We start from the raw sequence: 22,912 nt of genomic DNA on the forward strand, positions 1-22,912 counted from the left end.
CACCCAGGTGACTTTAGCTTAGAGCCAGCTGAGTTGAGTCAGGTACCGTCCTGGGCAGGGAGTAGCAAGGAATGAGACCTTCTCTGTGTCATCTGCAAACGATGTACAATCTGAAATCATTAATAGTGGTGATATAGGATCCCTCGCTCTTCCAGATCACTGCAGTCAAGGTTACTTACTGGTGACCATGTCCAATCAGGCAGCAATGTGGTTTGGATTAGACAGAGGGCTCCCAATCGGGTCAGGAGGATGCTCATTGCGGTCACAGCACATAGAGTGAGAAAGGCCCATGCAAACCTCCATTGGGGGTGTTAACAAAGAACCCTGTGAGGATGGGCATTGGGGTGCACGGGGGGAGCAGGCAGAGGCGAAATGGGCAGCGGGGAGGGTGCTGAGCGATGCAGGGGGGAGGACTCGCTGCTCCGCCACAGGAGGAAAACAAGGAGCACGAGAGCAAAGGGCGCTGCTCTTTCTCAATTCATTATCTTTATGAGACAACAACATCTCTCTATTTCCCCCCAACGACAAATATTGCGGAAGGCGGCGCACGGGGGGTCCGAGTCCCGTGCTGTGCTGTGGGACTGCGGCCAGTCGCGGAGCCTCGGGGGAGGTATGAAACGAGGGATGAATGGAGTGTTAGGAGAGAATGGAAACTCTCCACGGGCTCCCAGGCTGGTTCTCTTGCGGGGGGTCGCTTGCTCGCGATGACTGCGCTGTCTCTCATAAACACGCGTTTCCTCATCCCCGTTTGTTTCTCTCTCTTGTGCAATCTCTTGTACCAGACGGGAATGGGAGTGAGTCCCAATGGTACGTGAATGTGTTACAAAAAACCTTCCCGCCCTGCCACCAACGAAGTACTGAGAAATAACAACAGGGTTTAAAAGAAAAAAAAAAGAAAAGACAAAGATGGGGGAGCCGGATGGGTTTGCTACTGGGCATGACTTATTCTCAGTGTAAACTCGAGGTCATGGGTCTGCTGGTAGTTTGCAGCATCAACCAGCACGCAGAAGCCCCGGGCTGCACCCGATGCTGTGCATTCCTCTGGGAGAAGGAAGTTCCTTTCCCAGATGACTTCCAAGGTGGAAAACATGGCACAAAAACAGGGGCAAAATAGCTTGACTGAAATCACATAGTCCTCAAACCAATAGACGGTTGAGTCACCGTCTCTGGAGGTGTTTAAAAGGTGTGTAGATGAGGCTCTTATGGACATGGTTTAGTGCCAGTGTTGGGTTAATGGTTGGACTTGATGATCTTGAGGGTCTCTTCCAACCAAAATTACTATACGAAAAATGATTCTATGATTCTATAGTCCTAGCTCCAGCCTGCCTGCACAGCACTGTCCCCTGTGCTGGGCTGATTCACTTGGGATGTGTGAGCAGCACAGCTGCTGCCAGTCCGTGGGCATCGGCCACGCTGCCCTTCTCTATTGATACTGCTTGGATAGAGCACAACGGGAGCGAGGTGTGATGCTAAGGTGTAGAAGCAAGGGCAAGTCCCACCATCAAACACAAGTCTCCTGGACTGGTAGGAAGGGTTAGAAAGTCTCCTGGACCTGGGCTGCTGCAGCAGGGATGGAGGATCCATGTGTTAGCTCTAACTGCAGAGGAAGAAAAGCTGCTGGGAGTTGTGCTCTTTCCACACAGAGGGGAAAGCAAAGGAAGAAGCCTGCATGAGCGATGCCCCCGGAGCAGCATCTGCGGGAGATCAGGGCTGGCTCCGCACCTCTGCATGTTCGCAAGCGCGGCCACCGCTGTGTCGGGCAGCGCTCCCGAATTACAGGGCAGCGGGTCTCTGGTCCCAGCAGATGTCTGCTGGGGATAGCAGGGCACTTCACTCCACGCTGGTCAGCTCTATAGCCATCATTTCAATAAAGAAATGATTAAAACGGGTTGGGGGAAGAAAAACCCCAAACATCTGTTTTACTTCAAATCAGAGAAGATTCCTTTGCTTGCAAGGAATGTGTAAATCACGCCGGGCTGGGAGATGTACATAACCCTGCCTGAAAGCTCCTCTGCACTTCAAACGAATTCTAACGTGCTTACTGGGATTTTGTTTTTTATTATTTGTTTCGGGTTCCCCCCTCGTCTTACCCTCCACCCTCCTGTCTGCCTGACGGAGCTGTGAGAACCTCCCGCCTGCTGCCAGCCCCTTGCCCTGTCCCCCCTCGATTCAGGGGCCTGAGGGTGCGGGGGAAGCGGGCAGAGGTGACCGCGGACCTGACTGGCATCCTTCTGCCGGGGCTCGCTGGCACATAGCATCCTGCTGTGCCACCATCCTCCCCCCATCGCGGGGTTGTTGCAGGGACCCGATGGCTCCGCAGCCCAGTGCGGGGTATGGATGCCTCTCACTTGGAGGTTGGCACGTCGGGATCCTGCCAGGGATGCTGCGAGCACAGCAAACAGAGGCGTCCTCCTCCTCCCATCAGTTCCTTTGTGTGCCCTTATTGTTGTGGTGCTTTGTTTGGCTTTGTTTCATGCGGAGGGTGAAGCTAGGGCTGGGCAACTGTGCTGGGGACAAACCCAACGGAGATAGATGGATTGACAGCCTCTGCTGGAAGGGGTGCGTGGTCACCCCCCTGTGCCAGCCTACTAAGGTGACTTGCAGCAGAGGAACCACCCTCAGGGCAGAGGACAGGCTCCGCTCCCTGCGGTCCATGCAGCCCTTTGCCTTTCTTCTGAGGCTGTCGAGCAAGAGGCCCCATTGTGGTGGCTTCTATAAGAACAGTCAGCCGTCGGCTCGCTTGTTGTGGACCACCCACTACTCCTCAGATGACACTGTCTTTTGAAGTCACTACCAGCCTGGGCTGGATTTCAACCAGCAGCCCAGATGGAAGCCAAGTCCCCAGGAGGATGAGAACAAGCCCTTCCAAAGGGTTCTCCTGGCGTAGCAAACTGTGGAGTGTCTGGTTCTTGTTTAGAGTGACTGTGAGGTTGGGAGGGGCAAACATTTCCCAATTTGCCAAGGGTCACAACCTTCCTCTCCCCCCATCTCCCCAGGACTGGTGATGGCCAATCTTTGCAGAGCGTTGGTAGGTTGAATGGCTGGTATGGTTAGCTGAGAACATTTCCATTGTGGTGCTCACTGCAGGGGTCCAGGGCCTCGTTCATCTCTCCTTTCTCCCCGGCACAACTGGAGGAAGAGTTTGATTTATTCCCTCTCTCCTTCTGAGCAGCCTTTTCGTCTCCTGCAGCCGCAGCCTCCCCAAGCCCCGCAGGAGGACAGCAGCTGTCCCATGAGTAGCGCGCGAGGATGGCACTAAAGTGATGTGTCTCTCTTGGGAGACCCACCCGGCATGCAGGACTAATGCTTTCTGATGAGGCTGAAAGCCACCCACCCATAGACTCGTGCAAAGAAGACAAGAGAAACCTCTGAGTAACGACTTAGCCCAAAACACGAAACCTTCACAAAGACAGGGCTGGAGGCTTTGGGGTGTCTGTGGGACAAGGAGCAGGATTGTCCCAGACCTGAGGGGAAATCAGAAGGTGTTGCAGCAGAAGGGAGAGAGGATGCAGGTGCTGCCTGAGGGTACCCGAGCCCTGGGAGGAGACGGAGCTTTGGGTGATTGTGGAGAGCTGGAGGGATCCATGGGCATTGCAGTGCCCGTGTGAAGGCTGTGGCAGGACCTGAGGGACGTGTGGGAAAGCCCTCCCTGGCCATGCTGAGCCCAGGACAGCTCGGTACATCACTCCGCAGCCCGAGCAGGACAAGCCCCTGTGGTTTGCAGCCTCAGGCATCAATCTGAGCCATGGTGTGATGGGAATTGTTCCAGCAGCACAGGCAGCCATTGGCAACTCCTTTGACCTTTGTCCAAGGGCTTTGTTAGGGATCTTTTGGTGAGTCCCAGAAGAACAGGGACTCTGGTGCGTGACAGAATGATACAAGCTGCTTTTATTTCACTGGATCCAAAAGCACTGGGATGTAGTGGCTCAGCATCACCTCCTTCTGGTTCTTCACCAAAGGACATCAGAATTCACATCCTGGGTGACCTGGGACCTTCTCTGGCCTTGCCACACAGAGAGGGGGGACACTTTGCCCCAAGCCCTGAGACGGGCTGTGGAGATTGTGTAGAGCTGGGCCAGTTCTTGCTGCATTGCCTGTATAAGCACATCTGTGAATCTTCGTCCTCACAGCCAGCAGGACGAAAGCGAGGACACAACTGCCAAGAAATACAGACCTCAAACACCCTCCCTCTACCCAATCCTCCCCAAAACTGGTAATTCCATAGTGATCCTGCTTTTTCTGCCATCATCCTGTCTTAAGAGTTCAGGGACCAACCCTATGGGATACCGTAAGGGTCTGCTGGGCATCTTCAAGCTAATAAAAGACTTATTGCTCTTTGGAGCAAGCCAAGGAGCTAAAGCCCTAGGGTTGCAACACAGGCTGTGTTAATGTTATTTCATGTCAGGGCGGCTTTTTTTGGGCGTGCTGTCCTCCCGCCATGCCAAGGAGCTGTTCTCCCATCTGCATCCCGTCTCGGTCAGAAGCTCTGTGCTGTGTAGCCCCTCTCTCCAGGGAAGTTTGCTCAGTTCTTCCTTCATCCATGGTGTTAAAGCTGAAAAGATGTACTCTGAGCACGAGCCGTGCTCTGGGGAAACAGAAACCTTATCAAGGATGAGAAACTAATTATCTGCTCCTTGCCAGTGGCTGCAAGGAGCAGGGGTGACAAGGAGGAGATCAAGGGCAGGGGGGCACACGGGACACTGCTGGTGCAGTGTCCTCAGCACCCTGAGGACATGGTGACCAGGAGGGCTGCACTGACCATGCTGCACCTTCTGGGTGAAACCACGGCCCTGCTGAAACAGGCTGGTGTTTTTTCTCTCGGTTCCAGTGAAACACGTTTTTGCCGAAGGCGATCTTGGCGCTGCTGCATGCAAGGTGTCCGGCTGGCAAAGGGACTCCTTGTGGGATCTTGGCCCTCCAACACAGGGATCATTCAGGAGCAGGGCTCTGGGGAACAGGAGGTGGCCTGTGTATCAAGGCGCTCTTTCACAGCCATGGTGCTACTGGGAATCACTGCTCTGCTGGAGCTTATTGACAGTGTTTCGAGGAAAATCTTGGGAAACTGAGAGGCTGCAGCTGAGGCTGGGAAGGTGATGTCCTGCTGGGGATTTCTCTAGCAGGGAGGCAGTGGATCCAGGCAGTAGCAAGAAATAGTCCGGATTTTTAATTAATTTATTTCTTTCCCTTTCATCATTTTTTTGGATCTTGTTCAGCAGGGATCTGAAACAAAGAGATTGATGAAGTGCTATAAGGAGAGAGAGCTGAGCGAATCCTCATTGCAGCTCAGCTCAGGATTGCAGCGTCTGCCACGGGCGCAGAGTCAGGGACCAGGCTACACCTTCCCCAGTGCAGGGCTGGGCTCTTCATGGCCTTGCAGCTCAGAGACTGAGGGCAAGCTGAGGAGACCTGGAGCAGCGTGCTGCGCTGACCCAGTGCCACACAGAGACGGCATTTCAGTGCCAAAAGTCACAGAGCAGCGTTTTCCCATCCCTCAGCACTCAAACTGGTAGGACTCCAGCAGAGCAAATTCATTCGCGCTACATGGGGATTGACCGTGCATGTAGACATGCTCAGCAGTCTCCTGTGATGCTCTCCTTCTCCCGGCAGCTCCCCAGGTAACCTTGCAGTGTGGATAACCCTGGGTGACTTTCCCAGGGTTGTCACAGGGCAGAGGTGGACCCGTGACTGTGTCACCCCATCCCCAGCCCCACAGCTGCTCCACCTGTCCTCACTGTCTCAGAAATTAGGTCTCCTGCACCCTTTTCCAGAGGTCTCCTTGAACAAGCAGCCCCTTACTCTGCAGAGCAGCCTGTGCTCTTCCTCCTACCAGGAGTATTCGATGGGCACTGTTTTACACGCTTCCAAAAGGCATCACACACCTGAGGCATGTTGTGGCAGGTACATTTATGTCCCTCCATCTGAGAACTGTAGTTTGGTGTTGTTGGGAGGCATCTGTTGGTGGATAACGATTAGTCTCATAGCATTTGCTGTCCTGGAAAAAAAAAATGAAGGTGTGAATTGTGAGAACAGTTTACTGACAGCCTTGTGTATGCACAAACAGCAAAGCTTCAATACTCTGGCGTGGCACCAGCATCACTGCTAACCTGTTCCTCCATCGCATGATGGGAACAGGGTCACTTGTCACAGATGGTTAAGAGAAGCCCAGTTATAAGAGGTACTTTTCTTGTTGGTAGAACTGTGAGGAGGGCTTTCTTTTTTGTTTTCAAGATGGTGCTATCTGCCATGTCTTTATTGCCCTTCTGCAGAGCCATAAATGGTGGCAATGCAGAGCAGAAGATGGGGTTTCCTTTTGCACAAGATTTATGATATATAAACAGCAATTCGCTGGGTGGTGGTAGCAGGTTGGTGTCACCTCCCTTGGTGCCTCTCCCCAGCATGCACTGAGCTGCTCCAAATCTCCTCTTTCATGGTGAGCTGTCCCCTTCTGCTGTGCAGAAGACATGGGAAAGCTGTGATTGACCAGAGAGTCATGACAGAATGTGCTTGTAGCACCAAGGTGATGCGATCTCAGCCATGGCAGGGTTCGTGTTATCATGCTCAGCATCACGGCTGGCAGTACCTGCGCTGCCATTGCACCTTGTGTGTGACACCGGCCAGGTCTGCCCTGCACCCAGCTCCTGCAGCCAGCAGCAAAACAGAGTCTGGTGACTGCAGGAACAAGGCACCAAGCCCAGGCTCATCAGCCAAGCTCCAGCCAAGCCCTACTGGCAGGAGCATCTTGTGGTTGCACCACTTTGGAAAGCATGAGAGCGTATTTCTGCATTATGCTGGACTCCGGAGCAGCGTCTCTGCCCTGTCCCCCATTTAGATGGTGCAAGGATCTCCTTAGGACACCAGGGTTTGCCACAGCCGTTGCTTTTGGATGCGACCATGGGTGTTCAGCATCTCCTCATCAGACCCTTTTCTCTGCAGCCCAGGCATCTTGTTTGTCATACGGCATCTCACTGAGCAGCTGCACAAGCCCAAAGACTTCAGGAGGAGCAGTTCACAAGGCAGAATAGAAATGCCTGTGGTATCTCTGTAGGATATAAAGACATCAGCCACGGAGCTAAGGAAGGTCAGATGCAGAAGTCCTTATCTCCCTTCCCGCAAATAAGGATCATGAGTAAAGCACTCAAACATCATGAGCGTCATGAGCTGGAGTTGAAAAAACATTAGCCGACACTTTCTGGGGTTCATTATCAGCCTTAAGTTTTTGTCTTTAGGATTTTGTATTTTAGTGGGGGGTTGTTTGCAATGAGAAACAACAGAAACATATTTTTCTATTTTTTTATTTTTTTTTTTGTATGCAATTGACAGTCTTCCACAATCATTGGCTTCCAGGAACCAAAGCTTTAACAGCCCCCTGTCCGCTTTCTCTTCCTCCCCTAAGAAGCATCTTGAGCCTAGTGATAAAATCCAGGCTTCAGCCAACGTTGGGTGGGGTATCTACAAGGAAGGTGTTGCTGACATTTAATGAGGCCACATGTTAATTGCTTTCTGCCTCCCTCTAAAAGTTCCTTCAGGTCCCAATAGGTTTGAATATAGTAGTAAACATCGAAGCGGCATCGCTTTATAGGACTCATATGCTGGGTTTTGCTGCAGACACAGCAGCATTTCCAGGCACGGAGGGGCTGATCTCTGCCAAGAGCGTATGTGCTTCAAGTGGTGAAATGCTCTTTGGAACCTCTTTGGGCAAAATATATCTTAGTATTTCTAGAAAAGCAAGTGTGCGTGTATGATCTTGCTGAGGGCACGGGTGAAAAAGAGGATCAGCTGTGAGATGGTAGCAGGTAGCCCCAAGCTCCTTTGGAAAGCAGAGGGAGAACATGAGAAAATGTCGTGGGGAAAGTTGATTGCTAAACAAAACACCTCCAGGTTAGGAAGGAGGCTCTGCCAGATTGTAGCTGCCATATGGCATTCCAGGTTGTCTGACGTGGTTTCGTGCACTGAGTGTGGGTCTGAGACATTTTCATTTCTGGCTTTGACTTCACCCCAGACATCTTCTGCCTTGGGCAAAACACTTCAGAACCACGCTTTGGCCTCTTTTCTTTTTCTTTTTTCACAAATTATCAGAGCTGGCATAATCATGTGCAGGTCCATCATCATCGGTGGGGATGCTGCCTGCTCTCGTCCTTGTCCCAAGACGCTGTACATAGATATGGCAGGAAGATCTCCACGGCATGTTGTAGAGCTGGACTACAGCCTGGCATGGCCTCCTGTAGCTCCATCCCTCAGTCGTGTTGGCTTCAGTTTTCCCCTTATTTGCCATGCAGACATCCCCATCCCTCCCGTGGTCCCGCTCCGTGCCCTGTTGGGTCTCATGCTGGTCCTGTCCCTGCCGGTGGCTCCTTGCCTGCATCTGCCGGAGCTGTAGGTGCAACAAGCAAGATCAGTCTCTTAATGCCAGTTTACACTGAGACGCAGATCTTCACACTCTCTTCTCTTAATTGTCTGTTTCCCGGAACAAAAGAAAAAGAATAAACTCCAGCACTCTGCGCTGTGCCATTAACTGGCTGTAAAAGTGTTTTGCGGCAGAGAGGCTGGATGGTCAAGTGGTTTGAGAATAAGACTGGAAACATCATCTCCCGAGTTTCCAAACTGTTCATGTCACTGAGCCTCTCTGGGGCACAATGCTTCACCCCATATGTCTCTGTTTACCATCGATAAAACAGAGCTATTAATACTGCTGTGCTTCAGGGTGATCTTTTGGACCGCAATTAATGTTAAAACCTTCTGAGATCCCTCTCTGGAAGGAGCTGGAGAGGTGCAGAGGGCTGCGCACTGCCAGGGCTGCCAGCTTCCACCAGAACGCAGCTTGTTAGTGCTGATTCCAAAACATCTCATTCAGAGTGAATGGAAATGCAGAACTTTTCCTCTGAGGTTCTTGAAAGAGAACTGGTTTCAGGTGAGGTAAAACAACTGTATTTCTTTTCTCAAAAAAGGAATTTTTGACCAGATCAAAATCACTTTGATTCTGATGTTTTTCCATTTACATGGTGTTTTTTTTTTTCTTTATATCATCTGAAAAAGTGATTAAATGAAGGGCTTGTTTGTTGATATACATTTTTTAACCCAGGCCTGACCGGTACAGATGCTCTTGCTCTTGGCAGCTGAGTGACTTTGCTTCTGTGCATGCTGGGCAGAGGGGAAGAGTGCATTCAAAGGGTTGCTGCAGGTCTTCAATATCACCCCAAGGGCAGGATGTGCTTTACCGCCCTGCCAAGCAGAGCTGCTCCCTCCTGACCCCACTGGCAATGGGATAGGTGATGTGGGCACTAATTGCTGAATATTACAATTATGTTTTGATAAAAGTCTGCTGGTTTTCAAGGAAAGTGCTCTGGCACTGATTGCCTGAGAGCTAATGGAGCCTCCCTGACTGAGCCGCTACGGGCGGAGCAGAGGTTACACATTAGCTGTGCTCAGCCTTTTGAAAAAGAAAACACAACACAAGCTCCGTGGCTCAGCGAGTGACCCCAGGATGGGGATGGAGATCAGCTTGCAGCAGTAACCTGCTCGTTAATCCCTCTTACTGCTTGTACACAGTAAGAAAATTGTTGCCCCTGAGGGTGGTGAGAGCCTGGCCCAGGTTGGCCAGAGAGGTGGTGGATGAACCATCCCTGGAGACATCCCAGGCCAGGCTGGACGGGGCTCTGAGCACCCTGAGCTGGTGAAGATGTCCCTGCTCATGGCAGGGGTGACAGCTTTGGAGGTCCCTGCAACCCAAACTGTTCTGTGATTCTACTCATTGTGAACCCCTCATTTGTTGAAGAGAAGAAGAAGGATGGTGGCACCTCTGGGATGGGATGCAAAGCCCTGCAGTTACACTCCTGCCCTGAATTCAATATTACCCTATTGCTCTGTTGCTGTCCCTTAATTATAGCGGGAGAACAGCCTGTGTGTGGTACTTGTGAAGTTGCACAGTTGCGGACATCCTTCCTGAGATGCTCCCACTCTGAGCAACATTCCTTGTAAATTAAGGAAAATGATGTCATGCCAAAGAATTAAATAGCATCCCCTTGGGTGAGCTCAGCGTGTGCATCCCCTGCATGCCCCAGCTTTGTGAAAATGGGAGTTGTCCCTGCACACCAGTGGGTTCCTTGGCAGTCTTCTGGCGTCCTTTCAGACAGCAAGTATTGTTAAGGAGCTAGTGCTAATTGCTCAGAGAGAATATGTCCTGTGCTGGGAATTGCTACCGTGCAAATGTCGGCTCTTATCAGCCGCATGTGGGGTGTGCAGGGCCCGCGGGGAGCAGAGAGGGGGCTGGTGGTGCTTGTGTGTGGGGTGAGGAAAAGGGAGGAATTGCTCCTGTCCCCTGGAAGGGATGCTGAGAAGTTAGGACCATTCCTTAAGTAAACACACCTCAGGTCTCAATCCTATTTAAGCTTCAGCTGCTTTTATGGTACTCCTTGTGCTCCCTTGCAAGAGCTGCTCGGTTTTACCTTACAATAAGGAGCGGGGCTGTGTTATTTCTCAGGAGCTGGGTACCCCACCACCCGCCATCTCAGACCTCCAAGGGGTACAAGCCAGCTCCTGCACTTTGTCAAAGCCAGCTCAAATTTCCGTGCCTGGCTCCGAGTGAATAAATACAAACTTTTGGGAGGGTGAATGGAAGATTGTCACCCCTGCTGCGAAGAAACATTCTCATTTTGGAGCTTTGATATTCTGACCAGGACTTTGAGCTCAGCATCCTGGGACATCCCATGCAGCCACAGCCTGTTTATTCTATGCTTTGTCCAGCCATATTTTATTGTCAGATGCTCTCCATTAGCTTCAAGTGTGAAATTATCATTCCCACCCTTTTACCAACCCCACCCTGGTGAGGAAATGAGGGAGAAAACAACCTCAAGGGCCGTTCGCAGGACTTGTACGAGCTGTCACTTGTCAGCACGGAGCCCGCTTACAGCAGGAATTACTGCTCCACTCTCAGGAGGGCCAGAGAGCAGCCCGGCTTGCAAACACCACAGCGTTCAAGGTTTGCGTCGGTGCCTGGCAAAGAACTCCAGGGATGTTGGCATCCTTTTGCAGTCAGGCAGCTGCAGGATGCAGCCCTGCAGGGCTCCCAGCGGGAGGAGACGCAGGACGGGGACACAGTGACCTGTCCCCCGGCCCCTTCCCCTGGTGCTCTCCTAAGCCTGAGATCATCTCACATCTCCTTGAGATGCCAGCACTGACTGATAGCAGCCTGGACCGCGTTTTTCCTTTCCCCGGTGAAGGCCGGTTCCCATAACAACCTGGCGGTGTGGGACTCAGGGATAAAGACATTCTTTTCCTTTTCCTTCCTGCCTTCTAGATTTACCCTCTACGCAGTGGATACGCGAGGGAGACACTCGGAGCTGAGCACGGTCACCCTGCGGACAGCCTGCCCGCTGGTAGATGACAGCAAGGCTGAAGGTCAGTGTTCAGGCACCTAGTTTTCCACAGCAGAAGACATTTCCTGCTAATTTTGATTTTCGTATATTCATTGTACTCCTGCAAGCCCCTCCAGTCCATCCTCTCGCCATGTGAAGGCTCCTGTAAATTCACCCATGGGCACAGGGGCGTTAATCTGGGGAGGGTGACAAATTGCAGGAGTGTCCAGTGGTAAAGTCCCCTTGACTGGGGAGCTGGTGGCTCCTGTGGTCCTTCCATGTTCATCCATCCCCACACAAAGCTGTTGGGAGCCGATAATGTGTGTTTTGCACACATCCCTTGGCAAAAGAGCGATTTCTTCTTGCAGAAGCGAGAGAAGCAGCCCTGGCTGTGCTGATCAGCAAGCCGTGTGGGACACTGTCGGCTCCGGGTGTTTAAAGTGATGCTGGTGGCAGATGCTTTGGTTCTGAAACAGAAACACCCAACCACTTCTGCACATTGGCATGTTCTAGTTTTGAAACCCATGCCGTTTGTTCTCACGCCCAGAGTGCCTTGCTGCTTTTAAACTTAAAAATATTCCTCTCAATGAAGGGCAAGTTACGTGTTTTCTTTCTTGTTTGCCTTCTGTTTTGGAAAGCACGCCAAAGAAAGTTTTCATTAATGCTTTGTTTCATGTTATTGCTTAGCATTCCCAGGAAAAATGAGCAAGTGTCAGACTAGAAAAAAAAAGAAGGAAAGGGGATTTTAATTTTTTTTTGTTTCCAAAAAGAGATACTTTTCTACAGCAGAGATTGCACACCCTTGTTTAATACCTCTGAGCTGCTCTAGTCGATACCCACAGCAACATGTGCTGTATTTCTGGCTAAAGCACCATTTTGTTATCAACAATGTTATATTCTTCTGACCCTTTAGCATCATAGCTGTGCAATTGCTTTTGTTTTGGTGACTTAGGGAAGAGCTCGCCTGCCCTACCTGGGAGAATAAGGTGGCGTCCCCCAGTGCTGGCAGCCCCCTCCTCTCCTCCTCCTGTTCCCTCATGGAGTGTTGCTGCGGGATCAGCCTGCGGAATCACTAAACGCTCCCCAGGTCACCAAACCCAGCGCCAGGCAGCCCTGAGGGACTGGCAGCCGTCCTGCCGCTCCTGCCAGCCCTGCCAAGGGCTTTGCTCCTCCTCCTCCTGCATTAGCACCTTCTGGCTCTTCATTAATCCTGTCCCTTGATCCTTTCCAGAGATAGCTGACAAAATCTACAACCTCTACAACGGCTACACCAGTGGGAAGGAGCAGCAGACGGCCTATAACACGCTGATGGAGGTCTCCGCTTCCATGCTCTTCCGCGTCCAGCACCACTACAACTCACACTATGAGAAGTTTGGAGACTTCGTCTGGCGCAGTGAGGATGAGCTGGGCCCCAGGTACCTGTCCTTTCCCCACATCCCCCCTGCTCCCCCACCCAGAGCCACCCCTCTGCTTGGCAAACGTGGGAGTGAACCCCATTGCCTTCTTGCCACTGAGAGAAATCCCCTTTTGGTGGTCACCAAGCTGTCCTGCCATCTCCCAGGACCACCAGGTCCTGCTCAGTCTTTGGATGAATGCTTGATGGGATGTCTAGCAGCTGGGTGGTCTTTGGATGAACGGGCATCTAGCAACCAGGGTGAACCACGTGGGTGATGCTGCGGATGAGCTGAGTGCATTGGAGAAGGTGGGGGGTGAGGGGCAAAGGGTGTAAATTAGGCCTGGGACATGGTGAAGGATGCCTGTGAATGCACAGCACCTCATCTGCTACCTATATACAGCTTTATGCTACAAATATTTTCTCTTTACTATACATTTCATGCTCTGGGGAGGGCTGGGAGAGGATTGTTCCTGGGAGTACAAAGAATAACTTCTCCAGAAGGACTGCATTTGCAAACCCCCAATGTACAGCCAGAGGGATGGGAAGACTCTAAGAGGTCACAAATTAATGGGCTGCATTGTATCCAGGGGGCTGGCAGTGTCCTGGCAGTGTCCCAGCCCCTGGGGACACAGCCTGAAAAGCTCAGAAGTAGCCATATCCGTCAAGATATCTTGAGATCTCTTACAGGATTCAAAAAGCCTTGACCTGTTTTGAAGCTTTTAGAGACATAGTTCATCCAGTGTCCTCCTCTAACATGTTCTCCGGGAAGTTGGAGCAGAGGAAGGTGGAGAACAGGGTCCTGTAGTCCATGAGTAACTGGAAAAGATTGTCCTTCTCTCCCCAAGCTTCTGTCTATTTGATGGTTGTGACTGAGGATCTGTCCATAATACCAGCATGAGAGCTCCTCACAACACTTTATGCCCCTCTTGGACAGAAATCTAGGCTGGCCTGGGGCTTGTCCTCCTACTGAGATGCCCCTGGTCATAGTTTCTCTGGTAGTTCCTTCGCCTCCGGCACAGAGCCACTCTCATCCTTCCTCTTTGATGACACTGCAGACTTGTTTGTCCTTTTCGATTGCTTCTCTCTCTCTAAATCCCTGGGAACCCTCAGCCTCCTCTTACACATCCTTATTTCCTCCGTTACTTGAGATCCAACACACTTATTGAAGGATGCTCTCTAACCTGATACCTGCAGCGAGCCGTGAGGTTTGCAAGGTGACATTTAAATTGCCCAACTACACCAAGCTACATCTGGAGTCAGCAGTCGATTCGGCTGCTGTCTGCCGTCCTTGCCGAGCCAGATGAGCTCCTAGAAGTGCTCGTGTGCCCCTGTTCTATATTTGAGAATTACGTGGCTTGCAGCCAAGGGGAAGCATCTCTAAATGCCGCGGCAGCCGGTGCCAGGCTCTCGACAAGAGCGAAGCTCTGCATCCAGCCCGGCTTCGCAGGGAGCTTGGACAGGAACGGAGGCTCTGACGTAGCAGCAGAGTCAGGCTGTGCCAGGGGAGGCCATCTCGTAACACGATTTTAATTGACGGACTGTTCTCCTTCCCAGGGGGACGTTCATTTTCGTACCTTGAAATGTTTATCAGATGAGCCTCAGATTCACAGTAAATGTTCGCTCATAAAACTGAGCGACAAGAGGGAAGTTGATTGCCTCCGTGTAATAAATACATCACACTGGAGTCCTCGTGAGCCCAGTTTCCATGAAAGCCACAGGTTACTGCAAACAGCTGCTTGCGAGAAGACACACTGACAGCCAGATGTCCCAACCAGACGGTTTACATTAAGAAGACGTTAAAAACTTAGCTCATAGGTGGCCCCAAACCAGGACTTTCTGTGGTCAGCAGCATCTTGGCACCTGGCTGTGCCTCATTCTGCAAGTCTCCTTTAGCAACAACAACCCCTTTCCTGCACCCCCCGTTCCTCTTACAGACACCAAGCGAATCTCACGGAGTCAATTCGTTCCAACAAAACAGAAGAATCTGTCTAAACCAGTGAAGGTTTAACGCTACTGTACATTCAGACCTTTGGATCTGTGCAACAAGAATGCTTCCTGACGCAGCGACGGGGAGATTTCTCTATTTTTTTCTCTTACTGTATTTTCAGGACAATTCTTGTGACCACTACAAACAGAGCCTGGCTTTTAGAAGAAGGCAGGATGAATAATGGAGTTAAAATCTTTCCGTGCCCCTGCTTGTGGGTACAAGCAGCAGTGGGGTCAGGACGTGGCAGCAGCCCAGGGCTTGCAGCCTCTCCTTTGCTCGAGCCAGTCGCCCAGGCAGGGGGCCGGGACAGCCGCGGGAGACGGAGAGCATCTCCAGAGCAGCTGCCTTCTGGTACCGAGGGGGAATGCAATGTACTGATGGGAGGCTGTGATAAGAGGCCATCGAGTCCCGGACTCATTGTCCTCTCAGACGACGGTCTGACAGACCCAGGTCAGTTCTCAGTAGAGTGGAAAAATCTGAATTTATGACAAAATCACCCCATATGGGAACACAGCAGCCAGGCAGCCATTCTCTCCCTGCACCAGTCCTGGGAATCTCATCCCTCCAGCTCAGGTATCATTTCTTCTTTGCTTCTTTGTGCTGGTTCATTCTCCTTCACCACCTTCCTCCCAAGTGAGATAGGGCAGTGTTTTGCTGGCTCTGGATGTGCTCTCAACCCACACCAGCCATCAGGGTGAGTAATTGCGGTCCCCTGTGCATCTGGGGGACAAATGTCCCTGTGGCAGCACCCCCAGGGCTGGGCAGAGCAGGAGGTTACGTCTCCTGCTCTTTGGCACATCCTTGCAGATCTGGGGCTGGCAACCAGGGACCTCGGTGCTCTGTCCCCTGCGCAATCACTGCACCTCACTCCCTCACCCTGGGGCCACCAGTCGACACACAAGCCCTTGCAAAGTGCCCTGGCAGCAGCCACCCCTCCCCTTTCCATTCCTCCACCACACCGTGAGGTACCAAAGCAGGAAGCAGCCGCGTAGAGCCGTCACTATTTTTAAATCCCCCTCTCCATCATTTATGACTATGGCTGTGACCTCTTAAATCCATCACTTAAGTGGAGATCAGAATCGGTCCCTGGCTGGCGCCAACTTAAAACAACAGCCCCTGTGGTGGGCATGGGTCCAGTGCGGGGGCTCACGCCAGTGTGGGGGCAACCCCTCTCCAGGCTGTGGGGTGAGGAGGAGGAGGTTTGCTTCATCCCTTTGGGAGCTGAGAGCTCGGGGTCTGGCCACAGGCAACCATGAGAGTCGCACCCCTTGCTCGCTCCCCTGCCGTCCTCTCCCAATTTCTGCCCTTTAATAAGGCAATAAATTACCATTTCTGGCAGGGATGAGGTTGGTCAGCATTTAGGAAGATTTCATTTCCAGTATTTGAAAAGGTGGTCGTTCTGACCCGACAGCCCTCCGCAGGGAGCACTTGGGTAATACCCAGGGCTTGATTTATGGTGTTAAATTGGCAGCCCAAGAACTGCTCCTGTAATTTATTACCCAGCCTTCACCAGAAAGCCTCTCTCTCTTTCTCACCCCTCCCCTCCCCCTCTCTGTCTCTCTTTTTCCTTATTTTTTCAAAGAAGAAACAGCTGACAGTCGAAAGCTAAATCTAACATTTACACATGACTTCATTACTCCACTAAAATAAATGACTCAAAGCAGTGAAACCCATCAAAACTGGGGCTTTGGCACCAGACACCAAAAGCGAGGGGCCTGATTCCCTCCCTTCCCATCACGCTGTCTCCTCCTTGACCACAGTGCAGCATGTTTTCAGCATCTTCATAGGGCCAACCCATCGTGTGCTGCATCCCACCCTTCAGCATCGATACTTTTCCTGGGACCGACTGCATCAAGCACAGCTGTACATGCACCAGATGTGTGGGGACCAGCTCCACAAGGAGCACAGCACAGCAGACATCAGCAGGTCTGGATGGATTGTCTCCTCGAGCTGCTCCTCACACATAGAAATTTTGGCCTGGATGAGACCTGAGTATGGATCAAGAAGCAATGACAATGTGATGATTTTTAGCAAAATCCAGACGATCATGGAAGTATGGTGGAGAAAGTAATGAGAATTGGAAGGCAGAGAAGGACAAGGGAGATGGAGGCAAAGGAATGAGCACATTGTGGAAAGGAGAAGTGAGAGGTGGGTGAAGAAAATGAAACTATGGAGGGGAGAAGAAAGGTGAAGTGGTGAGAAAGGAGGAGAGGAAGAGAAGAACTTGGCTAGCAGATGTTTAGGTATGTGCTGGGGATTCCTCTCCTTGTGCTAAGGCCAAGTCGTGATTACCCATCTCTGGGGTTTGCTCGAGGGGTGGCCATGGCCACTTGTTGTCACTCTCCTCTTGTTGTGACTAAGAAAGGCCTTGTGGCCAGCTGGAGTGGAACCAATCTGGAGGAAAATCCATGGGGTTTGCTTGATTGGCCTTCAAATGGACAACTTCCCCATGTCAGCCCAGCATTCAGCCCCACAGACACCTGTAGCAGCACAAGGAAATGGCCAGGGAGAAGCTGTGGAAGGGACAATATCTGCTTTTTGCAGTACAGGTGATTTATGATAAATAAAAGTGACTGTGTAGCTGTGGCCTCAGAGAGATGATAGCTATCATTTTTGAGGAGGAGGGTATTCTGGCTAAACACTCTCCTCCCAGGCACTCTCAGCTCACATAAAAGTCTATCCCGTGAGCTGACCGTGGAACCTGCGCTTGCTCAGTCTTCCCTGAAAAATAAGGGGAGAATCAGCACTGATGTTAAGGAACCGTTTCTCAGCATTAGGCTGGGTGAGCACTGAAAGCCAGCTCTTGGCTCTAAGGGCAGGTTAGACAGATACTCATGAGGGCAGGTTAATCCCAGCAAGGAAATGGCACTTTTGGTCCCATCCGGCACCAGTGACTGTGATTTGCTGAAGCTTGTTAACTGTAGCGACAGTCATTACAGCCTTTGATTTGCTGCTGAGCTTAGCTTTAATCAATCAGTCTTTACTGAAAGCATCTGATGCCATCGTGGAATTTCATAACATCTCAGCCGCAGGCGTCCAGCAGCGCAGGACCTGTTCTTGGCAGTGTGTCTGGTCTAGACACGCAGTGGGAGCACCAGATGCTGTAGAAGGTCGGGTGGCTGCCATGGAGAGTTGCAAGAGCAGAGGTATTCTGTCAGAGCTGGGCACAGCTCAGCCCAGGACGTCATTATTATACGTGTGTGTACAGCTAAGGAGGCTCGAATTGCCTAGTCAAGCTTTTCTTTATAGATTAAATCGATACATGGGTACCGCTTAGTGCTGTCCAAGAAGGGCCACCTCCTTTTGCTCTTCCACCTTCCCGCTCCGGAGCAAGAGCTCTGCAGTTGCTGGTGATGCCGGGATGTCATCTTGCTGCTGTCTCTGCCCTCTGCTTTGGCACTGGGGTGGCTCTGGCCAGCCTGTCCCTGTTGTCCCGTCCCCAATGTCCCGTCCCTGGGGTGCCTGCGTGTTTGCAGCCATATCGGTCTCCCGATGCTCCGCCCGATGGGAGCTCCCAGCCCAGGCTGCAGCACTGCTCAGCTCTCATCATCACATAATCCCCATGTTTATGCCTCTCGGACTGACGGCGCTGCCCCTGACATATCATTATCGGGAATTTACATTCCTGTAGGAACTGTGAAATCCCTGAGCCCTGCGTCCAGAGCTTTCCTCTGACACCAGAGGGAGAGGAAATAATCTGTGATCTTGAGACTTTCAGACCACTGAAGTAAACCCTTTTCCCCTCCTTTTGTTTGATTTAGCACTTTGCAGACTCCCATGAGGGGATGCTCAGTTTCTTATGGGTTTATTTTGTTTTGTCTTAATGTGTTGTGCTTTTATTCCTCTCTCTTCTAGTGTCAGTCCTTTTGGGCCATTTGCCTCCTGGAGACTTGGGAAAACAGGATAGAGAGGGCTGGGTTCATCAGTTGGGAGCCGTGGGGTGCCGGGGGTCTCACCACGGTCTGGGAGGGGCAAGTGTGTGTGCTGGAGCCTGCCAGGAGCACATGGTGGTGATGATGACCATCCAGCCAGAGGCAGACAGTGTCCCCAGGGCACCCGAGCTGCTCTGATGGGTCAGACCTGAAGTCCCTCCAGCCCCCTTGACCTGGTGCCATAAGATAGTATAGAATCACAGAACCATTTTGGTTGGAAGAGACCTGCAGGATCATCAAGTCCAACAATAACCCACCCCTGGCACTACCCCATGCCCCTGGGAACCTCATCTCCGCGTCTGTCCAACCCTCCAGGGATGGTGACTCCACCACTGCCCTGGACAGCCTGTTCCAATGCCCCACAGCCCTTTGGGGAAGAAATTGTTCCCAGATCCAACCTCAACCTCCCCTGGCGCAACTTGAGGCCGTTTCCTCTGCTCCTGGCGCTTGTTCCTGGGGAGCAGAGCCCGACCCCCCCTGGCTCCAAGCTCCTTTCAGGCAGGTAAGAGATCCGAAGGTCTCCCCTCAGCTCCTGTTCTCCAGCTGAACCCCCCAGGTCCCTCAGCCGCTCCCATCACACTTGTGCTCCAGCCCCTCACCAGCTCCATTCCCTTCTCTCAGCTCGCTCCAGCACCTCAAGGGCTTTCTTCCCATGAAAAGCCCAAAACTGATCCCAGGATTCAAGGCACATCCTCATCAGTGCCCAGTACAGGGGGACAATCAGTATCTACACCCAGATTGTTTGGGCAAAACAGTTTCTCTCCATGTGAAACAGGAAGGAGAATGTCTTAGATCGCGTTCATTCTTGTCACGAGACAGAGCTGGTGGTGGAACCCAGAAGTCCTGGTTCCTAGTCTCCTCTTTGCATTGCCCACCCTGCTCTGTCTGTATGTCTGTCTGTCCACTCCAGGAAGGCACACCTGATCCTCAGGAGGTTGGAGAAGGTCAGCAGCCACTGCTCCACCCTGCTACGCAGTGCCTACATCCAGAGCCGCACCGAGACCATGCCCTACTTGTTCTGCCGCAGCGAAGAGGTCCGGCCGCCCGGCATGGTCTGGTACAGCATCCTAAAGGACACCAAAGTAACGTGCGAAGAGAAGATGGTCTCCATGCTGCGCAACACGTACGGGGAGTCCAAGGGGCGGTGAGGGAAGGTGCGGGCCTGGAGCTGCGGGAGGCCAAGGGACTCCGAGGAGTCGAGGACTCGTGATGTGCTGAGTGGCTGGTGGGGTTCGGGGTCGGGAGTGTTCAGAGGGGGTGGAAGGGGACAGCGAGGCCAAACAGGACTTTCTCATGCAGATGGCAGAGAAATAAGAAATCAGCAAGTTGGACTTAAATTTTTTTTCCTTTTTTTTTTTAATTTTTCAAGAGGAAAAAAAAAAAGAGAAATTATCTAATTTGACTCAGTATAAAAGCTTCTCCTTTTTAATCTTTTCTTACTGAATTTCCTGGACTACACGCTCCAAAACCCTGGGAGGAGGAGATACCCGCTGGAGGCCAGGGCCAGCAGAGGGGAGCTGCTGGGTGCAGGGTGACCCCGTCCCTGCCTGCCCTGCCACCGGGAGCTGTGGGGCGAGTGGCCCCGGTGCTGTGGCAGCTGAGGACGCCAGGAGGAGGTGGCACGGGTGGCTGGTAGACACGGCGCTGCCAGCAATGGCCCCCTGGGGATGCCAGGCGGGTGCGAGGACGCTGCAGGTGAGCCGTGCGTTCGTACCGCTCCGAGCCGAGTGACCAGCTCCGGGCGCAGCCTTGGAGCGCGAGGCTCCCGGCAGCTTGTTCTGTGCATTAAAGGTTCATATTAAGTTCCATCTTCATTGCCTCCTTGGTGGTTCTTCCCAATGCCATCTCACCGCTGCGCCTGTAAGGTTTCAGGACCGAAGAGGACATCACCAGTGGTTGTCGCTGTGCTGGGATGTGGCTGAGACAAGGGGCTGCATCTGGAAGCCGGCGTTGACCCCAAGATCTGGACACGCAGAGAGAAGGGGGAAGTGCAGGCTCTTTGCGGAGGGTCCTGTCCCTCCCCAGCCCCCAGCTCAGGCACCGGCCCCGGTGGGAGCTGGAGGCGTGTGGGAAAGCCCAAGAAGGAAGCCAAGGGCTAAAAAAGACGTGGAGAATCTGGTTTCTTTTACTGTCAGATGTGGGTTAGGCTGGCCCAGGATCCCTGTGGGTAATGGATTTCTCAGCCTGGTAGCCAAACCAGAAAGTGCAGGAGGGTGAGAAGGGGGAAAAAAAAATAACAAAAATCAGATCAGCCCAAAGCTATTGCTTTTTAAAGCAAAACAACAAACCTGGAGGGGCAAAAGGGAACAGTGTGGGTTGAATGAATCAGTTTAGTCAGCCCAAAGCAAATAGTTTTGTTGAGTTTTTTGGGTTACTTAACCCTTTAACGTAAAAGCAAACAAGCAGGAGGTGAGTTTCAAAATGAAAATGTTTTGAAACCAAACAAAGGTGCAGGATTTCACGTGGAAGAAGTTCAGCCAGAGTTGTTTTCCTTCTTGAGCTAAACCTATTTGCCTGATTTGCACCCACTCAAATAATTCTGATCATTTCTCCCAAACTGCTCTTTACCCCCCAACCCCGCTTCAGTTTTTACCTTTTCATTTGTCTTGAGTCACATTGACGTTGCATGTTGGGAAGACCTCAAGTACCTGGTCAAAGTCCTGCTGGAGTTCTCAGACAACTTTGCACTGACATCATAGCAGCCTGTGGAGCAAGCACCAAAGCACTGCAGGTTGCCTGAGGTATCAATTTTGAACTAAATCCCTTTTTGTGATGGAGAGAGAGAGGACAGTGACACTGAGGGATCTGGGCTATGGCTACTGTGTCACTGAGGCTTGTACAGGGAGGGACCTTGATGCCACGTGTGTTAAAAGCTCTCAGCTCCCGGCACTGCTGCTGCCCGTTAGCCGTCCCTTTGCCCTTCAGAGGTGGCTGGTGACCATGGAGTTTGGCATTGTGTGTGGTTGTGGGGATAAAGGAGATGGCCGTGACTTGCTGCAGATGAACACAGACTTTGCACTTGCTTGGCCAGAGCCCCCACACACCAGCCAGACCTGAGCTGCAGATCTCACACCGCTGGAAAAAGGAGATGCTGTTGCAGGAAGAGGTGAGGCACGATTTTTTCGGCTTTCTTATTGTGTAAAACAAAACATAGCAAAACCCTTTAAATGCACACGTGCAGGTGCTGCAGCCGGTGCCCGGACTGGTGTTTCTGGCACTGCGGTGTTACACTGAGCCACCCATGTCATGTATGGCCATGACACGCTACATGCACTGCTAGTGGGGTAAAAACCCCAAACTTCCCTTTGTAGGCACTGATGGAGATTGATCAGGACTGATCCTCCTCTCCTAGTGGCTGCAGAGCCAGTGGTGGCTCCATCACCCCATGGGACAGGACAGGTCCCCCAGGCACTCGGTGGGACACAGTGCACTCCAGGACACACTCAGCAATGCCAGAGCTGGGTGTGCCTCCAGGTGCTTTGAAGCCATGTTGTTTTCTCAAGGCTCCGGCCTGCAGCCGTGCCTTACCCTGAATTTTACAAACATGGTGTTTTATTTTGTTCTTGTTTGGTTTTTGTTCAGAGGTGATTGATTTCTCTTGAAAGCACAGTACAGTGTGCACTGCAATGCGGAGCAGCTCTGCGGTTTCACCGAAGGTGAGAGCTGATGTTGACCAACCTGACGGACAAATTTCTGGTTTTCTCTAATGCCGCTGTTGGGACTGGTGGCAATCGTAGGTGTGATGGGGCTAGTGCTACTTGTAGGATTCCTGACCATCTTGATTGTGGTGCTAGGAGTTAGGAATAGGAGTCACCAGCCAAAATGCAGCGTGGCTGGCTGGATGCCCTTCAGGATGTTTTTCTCTCCTCTGGTACAGTGGGCTCCCCATGGTGGTATTTTTTGCCCCTGGAACACTCCTCCCTGCAGCCTCCTTCAGCAGAGCTGGGGGGAAAGGGCAGAGCCCGCAGCATAGGGCCGGTTTGCTGCAGATGGCGATGGAAAGGAGACCTTCAACTCCGGCAGCCCTCACTTCTGCTGGGAACACAACAGGAGCAGCGCAAGGACAAGCTGGCTGTCCTGCTGGCTCCGTGTGGCGCTGGGGGCTTTAGTTCTTGCTCTGTACCTTGGCAGCTGCTGGAGAGCTGAGCGTCACATCCTTGGTGCGTCTGGCTGTTGCATACGGTCTGTGTACAGAGCGAGGTGTGTACACCTGTGTTAAGGGTCCAGACTCATGGGCTGTGGAGTT

General features: G+C 52.0%; 1 protein-coding gene across 3 annotated transcripts in view; it reads left to right on the top strand.

Moving 5' to 3' along the window:
- Nucleotides 1–20,476, top strand: part of ASTN2 (astrotactin 2) — a 314,079-nt gene extending 293,603 nt beyond the window's left edge. For all 3 annotated transcript variants that reach the window (XM_065035950.1, XM_065035949.1, XM_065035951.1), the window contains 3 exons: nt 11,294–11,394; nt 12,583–12,766; nt 19,577–20,476. In XM_065035950.1, the coding sequence (XP_064892022.1) occupies nt 11,294–11,394; nt 12,583–12,766; nt 19,577–19,814 (523 nt within the window). In that variant the 3' untranslated portion in view covers nt 19,815–20,476. The remainder of the gene's footprint in view (nt 1–11,293; nt 11,395–12,582; nt 12,767–19,576) is intronic.
- The last annotated feature ends 2,436 nt before the right edge of the window (nt 20,477–22,912 follow it).

The sequence above is a fragment of the Columba livia genome, chromosome 19 (assembly GCF_036013475.1).
Source record: "Columba livia isolate bColLiv1 breed racing homer chromosome 19, bColLiv1.pat.W.v2, whole genome shotgun sequence".
In the NCBI taxonomy this organism is placed as follows: Eukaryota; Metazoa; Chordata; class Aves; order Columbiformes; family Columbidae; genus Columba; species Columba livia.